This window comes from Phyllostomus discolor, chromosome 4, assembly GCF_004126475.2.
Source record: "Phyllostomus discolor isolate MPI-MPIP mPhyDis1 chromosome 4, mPhyDis1.pri.v3, whole genome shotgun sequence".
NCBI lineage: Eukaryota > Metazoa > Chordata > Mammalia > Chiroptera > Phyllostomidae > Phyllostomus > Phyllostomus discolor.
Window position 1 is genome coordinate 115,870,495 of NC_040906.2, and position 19,444 is coordinate 115,889,938.

The 19,444-nt window shown below is 55.0% G+C and overlaps 2 protein-coding genes across 4 annotated transcripts; both read right to left on the reverse strand.

Moving 5' to 3' along the window:
* Positions 1-1,121: 1,121 nt before the first annotated feature.
* On the reverse strand, positions 1,122-15,290 carry CUL7 (cullin 7). Of its 3 annotated transcripts, none has more exons than XM_036024103.1 (26): positions 14,871-15,288; positions 13,431-14,012; positions 12,909-13,060; positions 12,270-12,770; positions 11,639-11,777; positions 11,343-11,539; positions 10,821-11,049; positions 10,047-10,281; positions 9,859-9,964; positions 8,430-8,657; positions 8,057-8,147; positions 7,784-7,955; positions 7,510-7,615; positions 7,125-7,220; positions 6,762-6,937; positions 6,300-6,433; positions 5,845-6,027; positions 5,472-5,578; positions 5,199-5,381; positions 4,144-4,304; positions 3,757-3,973; positions 3,373-3,643; positions 2,271-2,416; positions 2,017-2,143; positions 1,731-1,936; positions 1,122-1,507 (listed from the first exon to the last, which is right to left on the reverse strand). In XM_036024103.1, the coding sequence occupies exons 2-26, from the start codon at positions 14,002-14,004 to the stop codon at positions 1,184-1,186; spliced, it is 5,061 nt and encodes a 1,686-aa protein (XP_035879996.1). In that variant the 5' UTR covers positions 14,005-14,012; positions 14,871-15,288; the 3' UTR covers positions 1,122-1,183. The 3 variants fall into 3 exon arrangements, with proteins under 3 accessions (XP_035879996.1, XP_028365677.1, XP_035879997.1); XM_028509876.2 differs by having other exon boundaries at positions 10,047-10,284; XM_036024104.1 differs by lacking the exons at positions 1,122-1,507; positions 2,271-2,416 and having other exon boundaries at positions 1,778-1,936; positions 10,047-10,284; positions 14,871-15,290.
* A 254-nt stretch (positions 15,291-15,544) lies between these two features.
* On the reverse strand, positions 15,545-19,377 carry MRPL2 (mitochondrial ribosomal protein L2). Its single transcript, XM_028509247.2, has 7 exons — positions 19,179-19,377; positions 17,651-17,816; positions 16,891-17,032; positions 16,663-16,778; positions 16,478-16,588; positions 16,152-16,225; positions 15,545-15,793 (listed from the first exon to the last, which is right to left on the reverse strand). Exons 1-7 carry the CDS (start codon positions 19,272-19,274, stop codon positions 15,581-15,583), a joined length of 918 nt encoding a protein of 305 aa, XP_028365048.1. The 5' UTR covers positions 19,275-19,377; the 3' UTR covers positions 15,545-15,580.
* Positions 19,378-19,444: the final 67 nt, after the last annotated feature.

A 19,444-nucleotide genomic window follows, 5' to 3' on the forward strand; every position in this document is an offset into this window, starting at 1 on the left:
GCTGCTGCCTGTGGTTCTGCTGTGAGGACCACTGACAGCTCCATGGGGCTATCCTACTGTATAGCAAAGCAAGCACAGGCCCTTTGTGTCCATCCTATTGGCCCTCAGGTTCATCACCTCGTCCTGGGCACCCTGACTCTCACAAGCCCTGACCTCTTTTTCCCTTATGGATTCTATTCCAAATCTGTCCTGGGTGGCACCCAGTTCTCTCTGTCTGGCTTCTGAACTCTGTCACCACCTGACTCACCCTTTCACCCTCCTCCTTTCTTCTGTAGCTTTCTTCTAGTCACCTCTTGGCTGCAAGAACCATGGACTCAGGATGCCTGGGTCACTCCCTCCCTCCTCCCCTGATGGCCTTTGCCAAAAGGCAGAGCTCCACTCCTGGCACGCGGCCCCCCTAGCCTGACCCGCCCTGCCTCAGTGTGGGTGGTGCCAGGGGAGCCATCCGCAGTGCAGCCCTGCCTACCTAGCTGGAAGGGTTTGGCTTTGGTGACGTGGGCTGCTCTGCACAGCCAGCGGGTGGGCAATGAGGAGAGTTCCATCTAGGTCCGCTTCCAACCCAGATCCTAAAGCATCTGGACAGCATACATTTGGCTCCTGGGTGCCTTCAAGTGCCCTCTATCTCACCGTCCCCCTGTCAGCCTCACTAGGGAAGGTGCACTCACTGTTGGGTGTGGTGGCCATTGGCAAAGCCTCACCGCGTCAAGTGCTCCCACACCCAGTGCTGGTCAGAATCCCACAGTGACCGATCCAGTTCCACAAAGAAGGAAAATGGAGCCCTGCTGGATAATATGCCCAAGTTACATGTCGTCCAACATATGGCAAGATGGACTTGAGTCTCCAGCTGGCTGGGTGAAGGCTGACCAGACCTCCCCGTCTGGTCACTGCTGACCACACCCACTCCAAGAAGGGGGAGGTCCATCCCTGTCCACTTCATCCCCTGCTGAGAGGGCATTGCTAGTCACACCTGACTCTTCCACCTTCCTCCCCGGGCTGTCACACTCACCCTACAAGTGGCTGCTGGCACAAGCTGGCTTTGGAACCAGAGGACTTTTCTCCCCATTTAGCCAGGAAAGCACCCCGTGCCCCTGTCAGATCCCCAGCAGTCACCACACAGGCCATGTCCTCCAACTCCTGTGTTTTATTTCTGTAGAAAGCCCCAGCCCTGGTCCCCTCTCCAGGGCTACCGAAAGGTAGAGAAGCTCTGGGTGACGGTGCAGGAGGCATAGGGCACACCCCGAGATCGGATCTGCAGGGTGTGGAAGGTGAGGGGTGGGTTGGGGCCTGAGGAGCCCGGGTTCAGGGACTCAGTGTGAGGCTCCATCACAGTCACGGGGACTGCATAGGACAGCATCTGGGGCCGGTCATCATGGCGTCTCACTGTGCCCTTGCCCAGGAGGTGCAGGATGGAGGAGAGGACATCGGTACTGCTGCAGGCAGACCCCCTTCCCAGGCTGCTGACCAAACCCTTGGGAGGACATGGGCCCTTCTGCCAAGCCTCCAGCACCTGGTATGGGGAAGGAAGGGAGAACAAAAGGTCAGACACCCAGCTGACCCCACGTCTCGCTCCCACCCCGAGCACAAGCTGCCAGAGCAGTCAGTTCTAAGGACACCGGGTACACACCAACCTCAATCTTCATGCCTACAGGCACCAGAGTGAACCAGAGGCTTCAAATGCAGACTCACCTGCTGCTGTGGACCCCCCTCACCCAGTGCCCACCCCCACCTACCAGACAGACGAGCCGATCAATGTGCAGCCCTTGGTCCCCGTGGGCCTTGAGGATTCGGACAATGAGGCAATTCAGAAGGTTCTGTCTCTTTTCCAGGTTCCGACCATCTTCATCTTCAGCTTTCAGGTAGGTCTGAGGCGGGATGAGCCACACACTGCCCCTCCTTGGCCTGGGCTCCTCGCTGTCATCTCGAACCCTGAGCACACCTGAAACAAGCACTGGTCACTCGGTGGGGTATCTATGATGAGGCTGACCCTGGCTGAGCCCCTCTGCCCTAAGTACGAACCTCCTGGGACGTCCTTTTGCTCGTGAAGGTCCAGGGGGCCTCTTGAAGAGGTGAGAAGCCCAACTGCCTGATTCAGCATCTCTGGAGAGAGCCCTGAGAGCGCCAGCAGACTTTCTATGGAGACTTCCTTAGAGAACAGAAAGGAACATTCAGGGCTTCCCCCAAAAGTTAGACGGAGAGGGTAGAGGGGAGGCGGATGGGGGTCCAAGTTTAGGAAGAAAGGTAAGAGGCAGGGAGGAAGACAGCTGGGGCACCTTCAGGTCATTGAGATGTAGCAGCAGCCACATCTGCACGGTGGACACATGCAGGGTCTGGTCCCCGAACTGCAGCTCGGCCCGGCCCAGCCACGTCCACTGCAGCCGCCTCTGCGGGGTCTGCTCCACGGCAGGGTAGCTCTGACCTGAGGAGGATCAGGGAGGAGGAGAGGGACTAAGAACAGGGAAAGGAGGGAGTTGGGGCCGGTGAGGGTGTACCATGGGTGGAGCTTTGCCCCTGCCAGTCTCTGCAGAGTGTGTGGCCCAGCATTTGTGGGCACTGTGGTTCTTGGCCTGAGCCTTCCGGAGCTCAGCCTGCTCTGCTGACTCCCATGGGAGCCTTAGGCATCGGGGAGCCTGCTGTGTGCACAGCCCTGTACCGGGCAGGCTGATTAGGGCCTCTCAGGAGTTCCTCACTTTAAAAAAAAATTATTATTTTTAGAGAGCAGGGAAGGGAGGGAGAAACAAAGGGAGAGAAACATCAATGAGTGGTTGCTTCTTGTGCGCCCCCTACTGGGGACCTGGCCTGCAACCCAGGCCACATGCCCTGACTGGGAATCAAAGGGCCTAGCGACCCTTTGGTTTGCAGGCCCACAATCAGTCCACTGAGCTACACCAGCCAGGGTGAGTTCACCATTTTTTTAGGGAGACAAAACCATGAAGGAAGGAAGGACAGGGGCTCCCATTAACTGGTATATCCCTGAGAGAGAAGCCAATGTCCGGGACTCCCTGAGGGCAGGTCTGATTCTCTTCCCCCTCCTTTGCCACTGCCCGGCCCAGGATCAGCCCCAAGTGGGGAGCTTAGGTTACTGTGACTGACCAGGGGTCAGACACCTACCACTGAGGAAGAGAGGGCCCTTTCTGGTGGCCTCAGGTGCCTCCTGCCTCCATCCTCCTCACCACCCACAAAGACAGTCCTGACAATACTGACAGGAAAAGGCAATGCTCTGGGGACCTGGTGCATGATAACCCCACTCCCACGCCAAACCCAACCTCCTGCTCTTCCTTCTCAAATCCACCCCATTAAAGCTCCCAACCCCAGGTTCTTCCCCAGTATCCCAACCTTTTCCCAGGCCCCAGTTCCCTCTGTCTCCCTCCTTACTCTTGTCATAGAAGTTGGAGTATCGGTTCAAAGTGCCCCTCAGGTAGGAGGGCAGGCAGGTTCTGGGGTTCAGTGTGTGGCAGATGGAGGCTATGGGCCAGCAGCGTGGTGACAAGACTAGCACAGACACTTCTGGCATTGCCCCTTCATGGTAGAGGTCCTCACTCTCCTCCTCCTCTTCTGCCACATCTGTGGCCGCTGCTGCTCCAGCTTCCTCGGCTTCCTCTTTACACTCTCTGTTGTGTTCCTTGCCACCAGCCTCACGGCCCACCTGAAGGGAAGAAACACAGGGTTCCCAAAAGCCAGCGGGCCTCCCCTGGTCTGCTCCGTGTCGCTCCTCTTTCCTAGCTGCCATTTGCTAATCCTTACCTCCCTGGCACCCACCTGTATTTCCTTCTCTGTGTCCTCTAGCTTCAGGAGTTCCTGATCAAGCCGCTGGAGCTGATAGATGTGGAACTGGCGCTGCAGCTCCTCGGAGGTGCTCAGGCTCTGCAGCATCTGTTGGGGGAGGCGGCTGGGGAAGCAGGGGCCGATCTGCCCCAGCACGGCCCCCTCCAGCCAGCTGGAGCCCAGGCTCAGGAGACGGTCCGCCATGTAGTGCCTGCAGCACACACAGCCCAGGCCCGGCCTCAGTGCGGGCTCTCGGCATGGCCCAGCCTCCCGCTCCTGGCCTCCAGCCTGCCTGGACCCTAGACTTCCAGGCCCCGAGAGCTGGACCTGACCCTGTCGTCCTGCCTCCCCACAGCTCTCACTCACTAGGTCCACACTCACTGGTAGTAATACTCAAATGTGGTGGCCATCTCCAGGCTGGAGAAAATCAGCACAGTTTCCAGGCACCGCTGCAACTGCGCCAACATCTCCATCCCCCGGGCCCCACCAATCCGGCTGCCCTGGATCCGCTGGTCAATGTGCCGGGCAAACTGCTCACTCACCTGGGCAGTGGGAAGAACACAGGAAAACCATGAACTGGCAAGTAGAGGTGGCAGGTGGGAGCAAGGAGACAGGTCAGACACAGCAGATAGGAATGGCTCAAAGCTTCATAAACTGGTCAACACTTTCATAAAACTCTTATAAAGTCATTAGCAATTGTGCAAATCAACGTTAAGAATTGTGAGGTGTTTTTTCATATTGAGCATGTTTAAAAGTCAAACTAGTAACGATAATATGAGGAAATAAGTTACGCGCACAAAGATGGGCAGGCTGTGGCGTTACTGAACCACCGGGTCAGAAACAGAACCACCAGAACCACTGGGAGCAACCAGGCAGCCGCTGCTCCCGCTCCCGCCGCACCGGTCTCTGCGCACCAGGGAACCTGTCACATTTTCATCTATTTATCATTTGCTTAACTCTGTGTCTTCCCTAGAAGACAGTAAACTTTTGAAGGAAGAGACTTCATCTACCTTCAGCTCTTATCACAGTGTCTGACACATTTTAAGCACTTGTTTAATATTTATGGGATGATGGCAATGGGTAAGTAAATTATAGTACATCCATTAGATGGAATTTATGCACAAATAAAAAATGAGGGTGAATAGCAACACTGGAAAAGGCTTTTAATGTAATGATCAAGAAAAACAGGAGAGAGCATTTTAGCTCCTCTTGAGTAAACTGTTAAATCATGCATTCAAACAGGAGAAAGTATATCAAGATATAGTAGGACTACACACTGTGGGTAATGATTTTTTTCTCTGAACTTTAGGTAACGGGGTCACATGCTGATACACGTTGCTTGTTGAATGGGAACGGAAAGCTGGGCCCCTTGAGGAGGTGGGAGTGGACAGCCCGTGGGAGGAGGCCCAGGGCAGAAGTGAGGCTGGGAGGCTCACGTGGGCGGCTTTGAGAAAAGGGAGCTTCAGCAAGGCCCCAGCACAGCCGTTCTGCAGCGCCAGCAAGAAGGCCGCCCGTGGCCCGAACAGCTCAGAGCTTGACTTCTGCAGCTTATTAAAGTGTTCGCAGTAGCGCGGCACAAAGTCATCATCCTGCCAGTGTGAGGTCAGAAAAGTGTTCACCTGGGGGACGAGGGGCAGCGGCGTGAGGAGGCGACCCAACATGCCACCATTACAGTTCCACCCTCCCTCCCTGCACTGGCCCCTGCCCACCTGCTCCTCTACCACAGCCTGCCAACAGCGGGTCAGGTTTTTCAGGATGCCGCTGGGAAGCCCCTGGGTAGCCAGGGAGCTCCAGTCGTGGCTTCTGTTTCTGCCCTCTGTGGAGACAGAGGGAGGGGCAGAGGCAAGATGGGGGCAGCCCCTCAGCTCCTTGGTCCCGTTTCAAGGGTGAGCCCTGGGGCCTTTCCTGACATGTTGCCATCCCAAATGGTGTTCCTGGGTGGGAGTGACAAACAGCTGGAAGGCGAACAGGCTGAGCACATAGGGAGGAGCAGGGTGAGGAGGAGCAGAAGCTGTAGTATGTGATTGAGGCCACACGGCCATACACCTACCTGAGCTCCTGCCCGAATCCCCCGGTACTCACTGGGCTGAGGAGCGGCCCCCACCACAGCAGGCGCCTCACAGGGCTCTACGTGCACCAGCAGGTGGGTGAGGCGACGCACCCTTGAGGAGAAAGCTGCCGCACGGCTCTGGGGGTTGTGAGCAGCCTCCCGGCACTCCAGGTAGTGGTCCAGCAGCCAGCCCAGGGGGCTGATGCCATTCTCATCTAGAAGGCAGGGAAAACAAGCCAAGGCAGAGCACATCTCCAGGGAGACAGGGAGGCTGGCAGGACTGGAGCGTGGAGAAAGAGCAACTAGACAGACTGATACAGGAAAAGGAGGTGGCCCCTGGGCTATGAGAAGGGGGCACTGGGGCTCCAAACAAACATGAGCATCCTAAAAGGGCCAAGAGCATTACCCAGGTGGCTATAGGGCAGAGCAAGAAGAGGCCCGTCTAGTGGGTAAACGACAGATGGTAAAGAGGGGTCGGGATGCTTACCAGGGCAGGTGATGTTCTGCACCAGGGGGCTGACCAGGGCTTCCCAGCAGGTCTTGCCCAGTGCTCGGGCGGCTTCATCGTCAGGGAGGAAGCGATCGGCAAAATTCTGCTCGTGGCGCAGAGCCCCATTGAGTCTGGAGATGATGATGGAGGAGGAAGGTATCAGAGATTCCAGGCCTAAGTGACCCAGTGACCACCCAGACTAAGATTGCCAGGTCACCCCCAGCAACCAGACTAAATCCCCACTCAGCACTAGACAACTCCCTACACATTAACTGGCTCACCCCACTCGCAGCCCGACAGCGAAACCTCTTCTCTTTATTGTTTCCTCCCCTCCCCAAACTGCAGAGCATTCCAGACCCTCCACAAGCGTGTTAGCACTCTATCTTATGCCCTCCGCAGAACCCACCCAGCAGCCATCTGTGATACTCTCACCCTTTACACACACAGGCACACACTCACCTGGAACTCAGGTGCAGGAGGTTCCTGCGGTCTTCCACTATGTCCTGGCTCCAGGCCTGTGCCCGAACCATGTAGAAGAGGCGTGTGTGACGACACAGCTGCTCCCGAAACACTGGCCAGAATGTGGGCTTGGGGCCCAGGACCTCCAACCCTCTAATGCGGGTGTCAATACCGCCCTGCAAGGTGCACACATCTGTTTTCACCCGGTCCACACTCTCCTCAGAATGGGCTGGAGTCAGCCATACCCTCGTGCCTCGCCCCTGGAGCTGCCCACGACCCAGGCCAGGGCTCTGGACCACGATCTATGACAGCTGTGGGGCACAGAGCCCCGTGCCCGGAGCCACCCATCACAGCCTGCCCTACCTGCTGGCAGCGCTTTATGCGAATCTGGATGACGGGCCAGAAGCGGTTCATGTTCTCCAGGAGGATTACCCGGCTGGCGGAGGGCATCACGTTGACCTGGCGGGGGGCAGAGAGGGTTTATGCCTCCACATGTGTGGATGAGAGTGCTGAAAGCACAAGTTGGTTCCCGTCCCCTTGCTGTGTCCCTCCCTTCCCCAGCCCTGGCTGTGCAGCATCCTGATGAAAGGGTGCTAATGCCACTCTCACTATTCAGGGCCTGATGACATCCCAAAGGCACAGGGATAAAGAACTGCTTTCTATAGGGCGCCAGACAGGGAGGAATGTACAAGTGCAGGCAGGAGAGCTGGTCCTGTCAGGGGTGGTCTAATGGCACAGGGGCCCCTACCAAGTTGAGTTCTGTGTTAGGAGAGCTGGTGCCGTCGCCCCCGAACACCACCACCCTGGCCGGCATGTAGCTCGAGTCCTCACTGGCCACCAGCAGAGTCAGCTGCCTGGGAGCAGGGAAAAGGAACCAGTTGAAACTGGACCGGTCATGTCCTTGAAGACAGAGCCAAGGGGACCCTTTGATCATATTCACGGGGGTGGTGCTTCCCCCCGAATAATCATAGAAATTGTGAGAAAGTATAGGTGGGGCCAAGCATGTGCATGCAGCACGTTACCTGATGAGGACGCCCTGCTGCATGTGCAAGGTGATGTGGTGGGAGCCGGTGCTGCCGTTGGACTCCCAGTAGGTCTTGGGGTTGCGGTCTGTGAGCTTGCTGGCCCGGTGCGGGTTGGAGGACACCTCCACCTTCTCCCAGCACTTGTCCTCCTTCACCTCCACACTGGAGCCTGAGGACAGTGGGAAGGGGTGGCAGTCACAGCCTGGTACAAGTGGAGGGAGAACAGATGCAGGGATGGGGACACAGTGGAATGTGGGGACAGGCACAAACCCTGGTACAGATATCTGAGGAACACGTCAAAGAAGGGGATGTTGATGGGTCGGTGGGTTCGTCTGTGGTCTTCAATCTGACCCAACACCATCTGCAGCCGGAACACCAGAGAGAAGGGACACAGGGAGGAAGGAGGAACGTGGAGAAACACAGAAATACTAATGGAGAAAGACTCAGCAGCAATGGGACTCCTCCATAACCCCGGCAGAACAGGTCCAGGTGGGGCAGAGGTGCAGAGAACAAACACCCCCAGGTTTATTAGACTCACCTGTCTGCCCCCACTTCAGAAACACTGTCCCCTGCCCCTCCAGTGCTCGGGTTTCTATTCTCACCCACCTATGCATCCACGAGCTTCCCTGTCCTTCCTCCTGACCTGGATACAGCCTCCCAGGATGTTGGTGGTGAGTTTCCAGTAGAGGTGGGCATGCTTCTCACACTTGAACACCATGTCCCGCAGCTCCTGAGCCAGATCCAGCTTTCCCAGGTGCCTTTCCAGGGCCTTGGAGATGGCATCTTGGGCTCCCAGCTGATTCAGCACCACGGCATAGTCCCTGCTCACCAAGGCCAGGTGGTGCAGGAAGAAAGTCAGTTCCTGGAGCACCTAGGATGGGGGCAGGGGAGGTGACTACAGGGGTAAGGCACAGGCCACACGTGCAGCTGCAGCAATGTTTACTTACACCAACTGTGTACTGGATGCTGGGGCTACTGCAGTGAACTAGTCAGATGAGGAAAGAAAAAGACAGGGATAGAGGGGACATGAGGGCTGAGTGGAGTGAGGAACCAAAGACAACTGCGATGGAAAAGCTAGGAGATGCCCTGCCGGCTAGGGTCCCTAACTACTGATTGTTTGTGAGAGGTGCAGAGTGCATCCTGGCTTGTTTCTTTTCAGGCCCAGCTGTGGGGCTGCATCTTCAGATCCGCAGGCACTAAGCAGACACCTGTCGGCAGGAAGGCGGCTGAGAGGGGCCAGAGGTGTGTGTGCACGCCTTGGGAACTAAAATCTGGGTAACGGCCAAAGGTGGATACTGCAGATACCCACTGTCACCAGAACCCTAGTCCTCTGACCCCTTCTCAAGTCTTCCATGCCCAGGATGCCACTGTGGCAGGGGACTATGGGATATGCTGGTCCCCTTTGCCTCCTTCACCCCCTTCCACACCCATAGGTTCAGCCAAATGGGAGCCACTGAGGCTCTTGATGCAATATGAATATAACCTTTTGTGTAAAAAAGGAGATGGCAAATAAGATCATACATTTGGGGGGGATCATATATTTGGGTTTGTTTATATTTACATAGGAAACACATAAGGATATATAAATTAATACAAGTGGTTACCACTAAGGGGCATTTGGGGGGTATGGGGAAAACAGGAATTCAGGTGGGGGTGAAAATTCTCAGTGTACACCTTGTTATATCACTTTGATTTGGGAACTGTGTGAATGTAGTACCCATTTAAAGAAATAAACTTCAGCCCTGGCTGGTGTGGCTCAGTGGAGTGAGTGCCGGCCTACGAACCAAGGGGTTGCAGGTTTGATTCCCAGTCAGGGCATGTGCCAGGGCTGTGGGCTGGGTCCCCAGTGGGAGGGTGTACAAGAGGTAACCACACACTGATGTCTCTTCCCCTCTCTGAAAATAAATACATAAAGTCTTTAAAAAATAAAATTCAATTTTAAAAACAAAACCCACACCAAGAGCACAAAGGCTCCACTGTGCCCTCCGGAGCCCCACCCAGCAGGCCTGCCTCAGCAGAGGCTGCCCTTCATCCTCTGCCTTCAGCGCCTCCCCGGAGCAGGGCGGGGGTACCTCTCGGTCAGTGTTGGGGGACTGCAGGCAGGCCACGCAGGCATCCAGGGCCTCGTGCCAGGGAAGCAGCAGTGCTTCAGGGAAGTCTGCCAACCGCGTCAGGATTCTGGGGTACAGCGGTGGAAGGAGAGATGTGCAGCGAGCCCTGGAGACCCTTTCGCCCGCCCCGCCTCTCACCGCCCCCTCACCTCAGAACGGCTAGGTGCAGGGTCTTGTCGGCCACTGGAGAGTTGAGGCTCCGCATCAGCACAAGGAAGGGCTGGGGCTGCCGCTGCAGCGGCAGCAGCAGTGACTTGACCTCACTCTCCTGGGTCCCCTGTGAGCTGAGGGCTTGCTCCAGGTCCAGGACAATTTGCCCAGCTGGCCCGTGGCCCTCCACCAGATGTTGCAGGGGACTGCTGGGGCACTGCGTCAGGGGCTCTTCTGCTACAGGATGGGGAAGTCTCAGGGTTGGCCACTTAGTGACGTGAGAATCAGAGGACAGGTTCATAACTCTCAATCTTGTTCCTAATTTCTCCTAAAAATGGTTTTGATTTGTTCTGTACCCCTAAAAGGTAGTTTTTGGGATCTCATTGTATCTTATTATGTACTTATAAGACAACTTCGTGACAAATTTTATATCGTGAGTGCTTAAACTTGCAAAGGAGCTTCCTGACTACAGAAAAACAGCATTTTCCCTGTATCTAAAAACAAGCAATAATTTGTTTTCCTCTACAATGGAAAAAATTAATGAGGGGGTGGTGGGCTTTTTAAGGCTTTAAACATTACATTCTCCTTCATTCTTTGGAAGGAGCACAATGTCTGCTTTTCTCATTCATTGCTCATCTCTAAGTTTTGGTTTCTCCCTGAGGTGCCATCTCTTCCAAACGGGACTGCACAAAACCCAGCACAGCCCTCGCTCCTCCGCTCATGCCCTCCCGGAGGCCACTCTGCAGAGCTGCTGTTTCTGTTTGGTGCCCCACCTTTCACTCTGGCCGTGTCGGCTGATTCCCGAGGCTGGGCCTGGGCTTCCAGCAGGGACCCGTAAGCTGGCTGCCCTGCCAGGGCCTCCGGCGCATATTTCCTGTAGACACGGCAGTTAAGCAGGTCCCTGAGAGTGCTGTCATCGAGTCGCTGTGGCAGAGCTAGCAGCAGGTCCTGAGCCAACTCCACGGGCACGGCCAGCTCAGCCAGCATCTCGTCATCCAGAATCTGTCATCGGGGAGAAGCTCTCACTGCAGGCATCCCTGCCAGCAGAGAGGCTCCAGGGCCACTTGGTAGGGGCGGGGATCTCTGCATATGCCTTTCCCACCCCGAAGCTCTCACGGCTGGCAGCTGGCTCCTCCCAAACAGCTCGCCAACATCCCTGAACATTTTAGATCCCTCCCCTGCAGCCCCTCACACTGTCAATCTGCCCACCCATCCTGAGCCTCCCGAATGCTTTGTCACAGGGCAACCCTTGCAGTGGAGACCTCCAAACTTCTCTGTCTCTGGGCCGGCTCTACCTCCCCATCCAGGTTCTCCTGGAAGATCTGGAGAACCTCCTGATGGGCAGGTCTGTCCAGCTTCTTGATGAAGAAGAGAAGCTCCCACCACTCAGCCTGGGTCAGGTGCTCATTCTCTTCAGCGTCCTTATCCTCAGGCAGCACGTAGGGCATGGCGTAGGGCTCTGCCATGGGCTTCCACCGCCAGGAGGGCAGGGCTGTGGAAATGGGTCGCAGGGCACAGCAACGTCACTCCCACCCAGCCAGATGGCTGCACCTGTGCTTAAAGCTTCCTCCAGCTTCCTCTCCGGGCTCACCTACACCCTGGGCTCCACTGACCACGGCTCCCTGGTACTCATCAGCCTCAACCACGTTCTCAATGTCTTCCTCAAAACCCAGAATCTCCAGCATATGCCAGTGGACCCAATAGGTGCGGCCTGTCGATCCCCACAGCACCTGGAAGACATGGGGGAAAAGAGAGAGGGAAGGGGAATAGAGAGCTCACTTAATGACTGGCTATGGACCAGTGGTGAGGACATACAGCCCTCAGGTGACCCTCGTCCAGTTTGTAAAAACCGACAGACAGCAAAACACTGGCACAAGGAGAACACGACCATGCTTTGCCTCATCTTCTCACCCGTCCCTGATGGCTTATACCCCTACGCTTCCTCCTGGCACCAACCACCCTGCCTCCCCGGCCCTGGCCTTGGGGAGAGCCTTGCTGTATCCGTTCCTTCCTGGGAATCTTTCTGACCTCACAGACTCCGAAACAGATTTTCTCACCCTTTCAAATGCCCCCCTTTTCAGTTGCTGACCCCCCTTTGACCATTTCAATTCCCTTGGGGTTTTCTCTTTGGGTGACCTCCCAGAGCCCGCTGCATGGAAGCCCCAGCTATGTGTCACCCAAACAGATCCCCAGCAGTGTCCCACCACCATGCACCGGCTCACCTGCACAGGGGGCACGCCACTGTTGCTCTGCCGGAACTCGCCCTCGTCCCCAGCACTGATCTCCTCGTAATCATCCAGCATCCGCACCCGCATCCCTGGCTGCAGTGTATCCCGCACATACAAGGCATAGGTATTGCCACTTGCGAACTCAGAGCGAGGACGAAACCGCCTTGACCTCCTGAGGGAGGCCTGGGCCTGGGTGGGTGGCAGCCCGAGGCCTGCAACTGCTAGCGGGGGCTGGAAGATGGAACTGGAGGACCGCGCCGAGGGCCCCTGTCTGCTTGAGGCCCAGTCCCAGCGCATGACCTGCATCAGCTCTGAGATCAGGGTGCCCATGGCCATGCTGAATTCCAGCTCCAGGCGACCCCTCTCCCCACTCAATTCCTCAGGTGCAGAGCTGTTCTGGCCTCCTGGTTCTGCAGCACTGTCATTCAGTTGATCCAGGAGGGAGGTAACATGCAAATAGTGCTTCACCAGGGAGAAGAGCAGCCTTCCTGGGACCTGTAGGACACAACCTTTGGCCTACATCCGCTTTGTCCAACCTTTAGCACCCCTCCCTACACCATCCTCTACGGAGAATTGTAAAGGCCTGGCCCCTAGATTTCCCTAGCTTCACCACCAATGCCCCCGACAGAATACCTGTGGCAGCTGAATGCCCTCGAAGGACATGGGGTGTTCAGAGAGTGTGGCCTGTGCAAACAGAGCCAGCAGAGCACAGCGGCTGTCAAAATCCAGGAGTTTCTCAATGGCCTCTTGCTGGCTCAGTGACAGAAGGATCTGGGTCCGGGTCCCTGTAACCCACACCCCAGTCAGTAACTGCTCCCTAACCTCACCCTTCCCAGGCATCTCTCCTAGGCCCCCCTACTCCCTCAGTCCAATCCTTTTTCCACCACACACTAGGAATGACGTGGTTTGCTGATTTGCTTCAAAAGACAAAACTTCCACAGAAAGCCAATTAATAGGTTTTTGGACACTCAGTCTTTCCTCTTGCTGCAGACGTGCCCATACCTACCCCCCACCTCCTTTTCTTCCCATTCTGAGAGAAGAGCAACAGACCACTTGTGTACTGATAAGATCACACTCCTGCTACAGTGTCCTGTGAAGCCCGAAGGTGACCCAGCCCCTCTCCTGCTCTCCCCTCCTCCGCACACTACTCCTCACCAGCATCATGAGAGGCCAGGGCTTGTATCATCCGGCCTGCGCTCCAGCGAATCTGATAATCAGGACTACTCAACATGTGCATGAGCAAGTCCAGGACCCTTGGGTCTTTGAAGACCCCAGTGAGGGGCTCAATGCTGGCATAGGCGCTGAGCACATGGACAGTGTGAAGCAGAGGAGCAGGCGGGATGGTGCCCACACATTCCTCCAGCTGTCGAAGGGCCCTCTGAATTAGGGACTTCACATCCGTTTCCATCTCCCCCAGCACAGATTTGTCCAGAGCCCCAGCCTCCCCTGCAGTCTCCTGGGAAGGCCCAATAACTTGGCCATCCTCGCCCAGCATCTTGTGGCAGTTGGCATAGATCTCATCATTGGACATCCATAGCAGGATGTGATCAGCCTTGCAGTCCACTTGGCCTCCTTCCCCATCCTCCCCACGTCTGAGGATAAGCCAGCGGATCTGGTATTCAGGATGCCCATCGTGGCCCACTCGCTGGCGGATCAGTTCATCAGGATAGGCATGCAAGCTGGGCCCCAGGGGCACTCTGAATTCCCTGTAGCGGAGTTCCCCCACCATCCTGGCACCTGAGGCAAACAGGGAAAAGAGAACAGGCAAGCGAAAATGAGAGGGGAGGTCAGAAAATCAAGGACCACCATGAGAGGGGAAGCAAATGTGGCACCAGCTGCTGGGCTGGGTAGGGGTAAAGCAGGGCCCAGGAGTTGCCTGCTGCATGCTGGGTGGGTCCAGATCCAAGCAGAACACTGGGGTGTTTGTTGTGAGAGAATACACAATTTGGGGGCTAAAAGGAGGGTCTAAGGCCCTGCAGTCTAGAGTGGATTGGTTTGGAGCAGTGGCAAGGGGACAGTGGGGGCTGGGCAGTCTCAGAGATACAAGGGAATCCCGAGGCCCTGGGACAGGTGGGGGCAGCCCAGAGCGGGATGTGTTGGGCGGCGGGACGCTGAGGAATGACACAAGTGTGTATGGTAAGCTCCGATGCGTGAACCACAGGAGGGTGAGTCGCAGAGGAAGGAGACCCAGAGAACTAGTGGTTGGGTAGGGCGCATGGCGCCACGGATTGGGAGGAGAGGCTGGTGGGCTGCAGGCGCCTGTGACTGGAGGCGCAGGAGCAAAAAGGCCAGTGAGGGCAACACAAGGCCCCGGGCAAAGTGCGCAGGAGACCCGGTAGGTGAGGGGCTGCAGGCTTGGTGGACGAGGGTCACAAACCCAAGAAGCCAAAGGAGGGTTGGGGGGACGCGCGACCAGGTGGGGGTGGGTGGCCGCGCGACCAGGTGGGGGTGGGTGGACGGAGGCAGGATAAAGGAGAATCCCGAAGCACAATGGAACAGGGGGACGCGAGGTCGGGTGTGGGGAAAGCTCGGTGGGCTCATCGGGGGAGGAAAACCCAGGGTAGGAGCAGGGGCCCGCGGTGGGGCTCTGGCCACCTCAGAAGTCGACTGGGGTCCTGGTGAGAGGCCTGTCCTTCTCTGAGCTAGGGACGCAGCGCAGACGATGGCGGCAATGCTGGCTGGCAAAGATTTGGGCTCCGCCTGGGCCCCCCAGGGGGTCAAGGTAGAGAGGCGGGAGGGGGCGTGCCTCCGTAGGACAGGCGTTGGGGCAGGGGGTGTGGCTTGCAGGGACTCAGAGCCCAGAGGCTGGGCTACTGTCACTGCCAGTGCGTGCCGGTCTGCTACAGCTGGGCAGGTCCCCAGCCCTTCGTGCCACCCATCCAGTTTTGGGAGATGTGCCACTCGTCCAGCGGCTTGGCTGATTCCGCTGCACCCCGAGCAAAGATAGGAGCCCTGAGGCGGAGCTGTGGGTGCCACTTTGGCTACGGCGAGGCTCCACCTCCTCCTCTCCACCCTATCCTCTTCCTTTCCCTCCTCCCTCCTGCCACCGGAAGTGCCTTCTCCGTTTCCCCAAGTCAGAGCTATGTAATGCCCTGTAGGTCATTTATCACCCCCTCCTCCATTACCTGTGAAGGAACGGAAACGAGGTTGCAGCCGCAGTCTTTGCCTCATATCATCCTTCCCTTTCTCCTCCCCACACATTTGTTCGCTCCATTCTTTTCCCCAGGTCCAGTATTTACCATCTCCCCTTCCAAAACAACAGTAACAGATACAAATCAAGTCATTTTATTATAGTCCAGGGGTTATCAGCTTTGGGCAGCAGCTGAGGGCAACTTCACATAACTCTTCATTGGGGGCAGCGGCCGAATCTTTCGGCCAGCCCAGCCCCCCTTGCGGTGCCACAGCCCACTGGAAGGCCTCTTGCCCAGCCAGCGGTTCCGGCCGGCCTTGCCAATGACCCGTTTGTTGTGATCAACATTGGATACGCGACCTACTGTTGCTATGCACGTTTCCAGCACCTGACAGAGAAAGCAGATGGAAGAGAATGCACCATGTGGGGGAAAAGCCTGCTAATGTCGAGGGCAGGACTCTTGGGAAGGTCCTGATGCTCAGTGAGAAGGGAAAGGACGTGGGAAAGCAGGACACAAGTGAGCCCAAGAGCAGGTCCTATAGAAATTGAAAACAAAAGACAGTTTTCTATCCCATTATGGTGACAGCCTGACTAAGCATTCCCAGTCACTTCACGCAGCAGAAAAGGTCAGACCGAGCTTGGGCTAGTTCCTAACATAAAACATCTGGGAGCTATGTGGGCCAGGAAAGGTACATTCTAAAAATCCCTCCCTTGTTAATCCCTCCCACTCATACCCCCCGACACACCTGCATCTGCCTCTTAGAGGGCAGCTGGATGATGGCTGTCCCATTCACCTTCCGAAGCAGCACCCCGCATGTCCCTGGGGAGGGAGAAGCAGCTTGGCCACGCTCCACAAAGGGCAGCCCTGCCCTTTAGGAGCATATACACTGAAGCAATACACATGCCATGTTTTAGGTAAAAACACAAGCACCTCTTCATTCTCATTTTCGTTTTTTTCTTCTTTTCCTCTGCCAGTGGACCAGATGTGGGCCCATGGCCTCACAGAATTGTGACCTTGGTTACCCCCTGGCCTTCCAAATAATAAGACCCCAACCAGATCCTTCCTTCGTACCTGCAGCTCGGATATACTGGGCCCCCCGGCCTGGTTCACTCTCCACGTTGTTGATCAGGGTCCCAATGGGCAAGGCCCCAAGAGGATGTGCATCCCCTTCCCGAGGAGCAACTAAGAGAGAATTTCATCAGCACCAGAGCACTTGCAGCCTCCCATCCCACACACATTCAGTGACCATTTCTCACCTGCCATTCGGCCTATGTGGTCAGAGTTCAGGATTATATCTCCAACCTGCATGTTTTCTGTAGCAATGATCCAGCGTTTCCGGCTGCCCCCAGCAACCAGAGCTATGTCTGCTGACCTGTTCAGGGTGAGTGACAGGTGAACAGACCATCTAGGCAACCCCACATCTTCTGAAAAGCCACAGAGTAGTCATTCAGTCATGCCATCATCACCCCACATTGCAAACTTGCCTACAGGGATCATAGCGGACAAGGATGACCTTCTCCTCAAAGGGTCCTGGCTTGGCTTCCTGCTCCGGCCGGAACCGAAGAAAGTCAATCATGCGGTAACGTTGCTTGTGGCCCCCGCCAATACCATGCACTTTGATTCGGCCTGTGGTCAGGGCAGTGAGGGGGCATAAGCCAGGTCAGAGGAACAGGCCTGTCTTTGGCAGGGAACAGTGGTTCCCAGAATTGTGACCCAAGCAGAAAATGATAAAAAATTTTCAGAGCACAATGGGGTAAATGGGGATGGGGAAACACACACATACCTTGGTAAAAACATAATTATATTATTACAATTGTTTAAAACCTCCAGATAAATTCTTACAAATTACTCAGTTCAGTAAGTTTACTGAGGGCCATGTAAACAGTGCTTGATTTCAACTGTTACAATTTTTTTTCTTTTTCCTTAAATTGATTGGGATGACACTGGTTAATACAATTTTATAGGTTTCAGGTTAACTGCTGTCAGTGTTTGAAGGGTGTGAAGAAGAATGCCATGAAACTTGTTGTGTATGTCTAGTTTTCTTCAATTATCTAGATTGTTTTTAGGAACACAGACCACTTGTCTATTGCTTTGTATTCTATTCGCTCATTCTTAATCACATACTATATGTAGGAGTCCAATAAATGTTTTAATTACATTCCTCTGCCTGTATCAATATACAGAACCAGGGTCCTACCATGTTTTTTCTCCTTACTGCTTAAATCCTCTTGCCCTTGCTCCCACCTGTGTGGTCTCGGCCCCCAGTCTTCCTCATCTTCAGTGGTTTAATGGTGTATTTGGTATGACTCTTCCAGGACACAGATTTGGCACCAAGGGCCTCAGAGGTAAGGATTGGGCGGCAAGGTAGCAACAAGGCAGAGGGACGCTGGAGAAGGCCATTGTTTGTCACCTGGAGATAAACAGAAATCTCTTATACTTCAAAGCTAATTGAAAAAGAAGCATCACGGAACCAAGGGAGAGGGCAGAGACCAAGTTTAGCGTGTAGCCCACTTCTTCCTGGAAGTGTCCCAGACTAGCAGTCCAAAAACTTTACCCTTCACAGCTTGTACAAATACCAGTGTGCACTGTTTATCCAGGTGTGTGTCGATTACCTCTTCTCATTCGATCCTTTCACCTCTTAAGTATTTCTATTCTGTAATGGAATGTTCTTCTCTTGATGCTCTACTAAATCTGGCTCTATTCTCCACCTCCAGGAAGGAGAAGCTTTTCCTTCCCCAAACTACTCCCTTTTCCAGAGCTGGTAGCTTCCACACATCCATATACCACCATCAGCGCCAATGCCTTTTGCCAATCTGCATTATATTTTGGGGAGTTTTTCAGATACAAATAGAGGGAAGGGATCATTTCTGTCTTGTTCCCTGCTATAATCCCAGGATTTCACAGAATGGGTTTTTAATTTTAAGTGTGCATCTGCCAAACTCTATCATCAGCTTGAGAAGTCTAGAGCAAGACTTTAACAACTCTTTTCTGTGATTCACGAATCACCCACTAGGGACCTTGTGACCTTCACCTTAGGCTCCTATTCTTGGTATCTTGCCCTGTATTCTCTAAGGTCAGCATCCTTAATGTTTATAATGGTCAAGAGTTCAGGCCTTGAAGCCAGACCGCCTGGCTCAAATAGTTGGTGAATGGCCTTGGATTACTCATCAGTTTTCTCATATGAAAATGGGAATGTTCACCCTGGCTGGTGTGGCTCTGGGGACTGAGTGCCGGCCTGCTGACCACAGGGTCGTCAATTCAATTCCCAGTTAGGGCACATGCCTGGGTTGCAGGCCAGATCCCCAGTAAGGGGCGCGTGAAAAGCAACCACACATTGATGTTTCTCTCCCTCTCTTTCTCCCTCCCTTCCCCTCTAAAATAAATGAATAAAATCTCTTTTAAAAATGGGAATGTTAATATGAGGTATAACTAACTACCTTGTAGAATAGTTGAAACGAGTTCACTTATTTAACACCTCTATTACTTAAGCGTGGCTTATGATAGGCACCCAGTAAGTGTCAATTATTATTGAAACCTGTACAACCGGTTCTCTGCAAAGCACTTTTGCCTCCAGTATCTCGTCTGAGGAATCCAGCGACTCTGTGAGATGGTAACACTTATAGAGGAGAAGGCTGAGGATTAGACTGACTTACCCAAGGCCGCGGGCCGGAGTGACTTCTGACTAGACTCGCATCCCTGCCTCCCATCCCCGGGGGTCCCCTCTCCGGCGGCCCGAACGGAAACATACTAATTTCCGGGTAAGCTGGATTACCTGGGCGGTCGGAAACAGGCTTCGGCCGGGGGTAGCAGCCGCCACGGGCGCCAGGCTCAGAGAGCCCAGAGCACGGGTCAGTGTTCGCAGGGCCATGAGAGTACCCAAGGCCCTCGGGCTCAGCACGCCACCATTACTTTCAGACAACACCGGGCGCCCCAGAGTGACGTTAAGGACTCCCTGTGCCGTCGCTTCTTCATGACGTAAAAGAGGCGGAGGCAGAACCAGAGAGCCAGCTGTGTACACACCCCCTTTTCTGCTGCGCG

Bases quoted from the DNA above. Each gene is read 5' to 3' on its own strand.
- CUL7 (XM_028509876.2), bottom strand. From the start codon at position 14,004: ATGGTGGGGGAACTCCGCTACAGGGAATTCAGAGTGCCCCTGGGGCCC. The intron at 7,956-8,056 runs GTTTGTGCCTGT...CACTGTCCTCAG, and splicing joins CCTCAGATATCTGTACCAGG to GCTCCAGTGTGGAGGTGAAG. The intron at 2,144-2,270 runs GTGCCCCAGCTG...CTGTTCTCTAAG, and splicing joins TACATCTCAATGACCTGAAG to GAAGTCTCCATAGAAAGTCT.
- MRPL2 (XM_028509247.2), bottom strand. From the start codon at position 19,274: ATGGCCCTGCGAACACTGACCCGTGCTCTGGGCTCTCTGAGCCTGGCG. The intron at 16,779-16,890 runs GCAAGTTTGCAA...CACCCTGAACAG, and splicing joins GTCCGCTATGATCCCTGTAG to GTCAGCAGACATAGCTCTGG. The intron at 16,226-16,477 runs GTACGAAGGAAG...CTCCCTCCCCAG, and splicing joins CCAGTATATCCGAGCTGCAG to GGACATGCGGGGTGCTGCTT.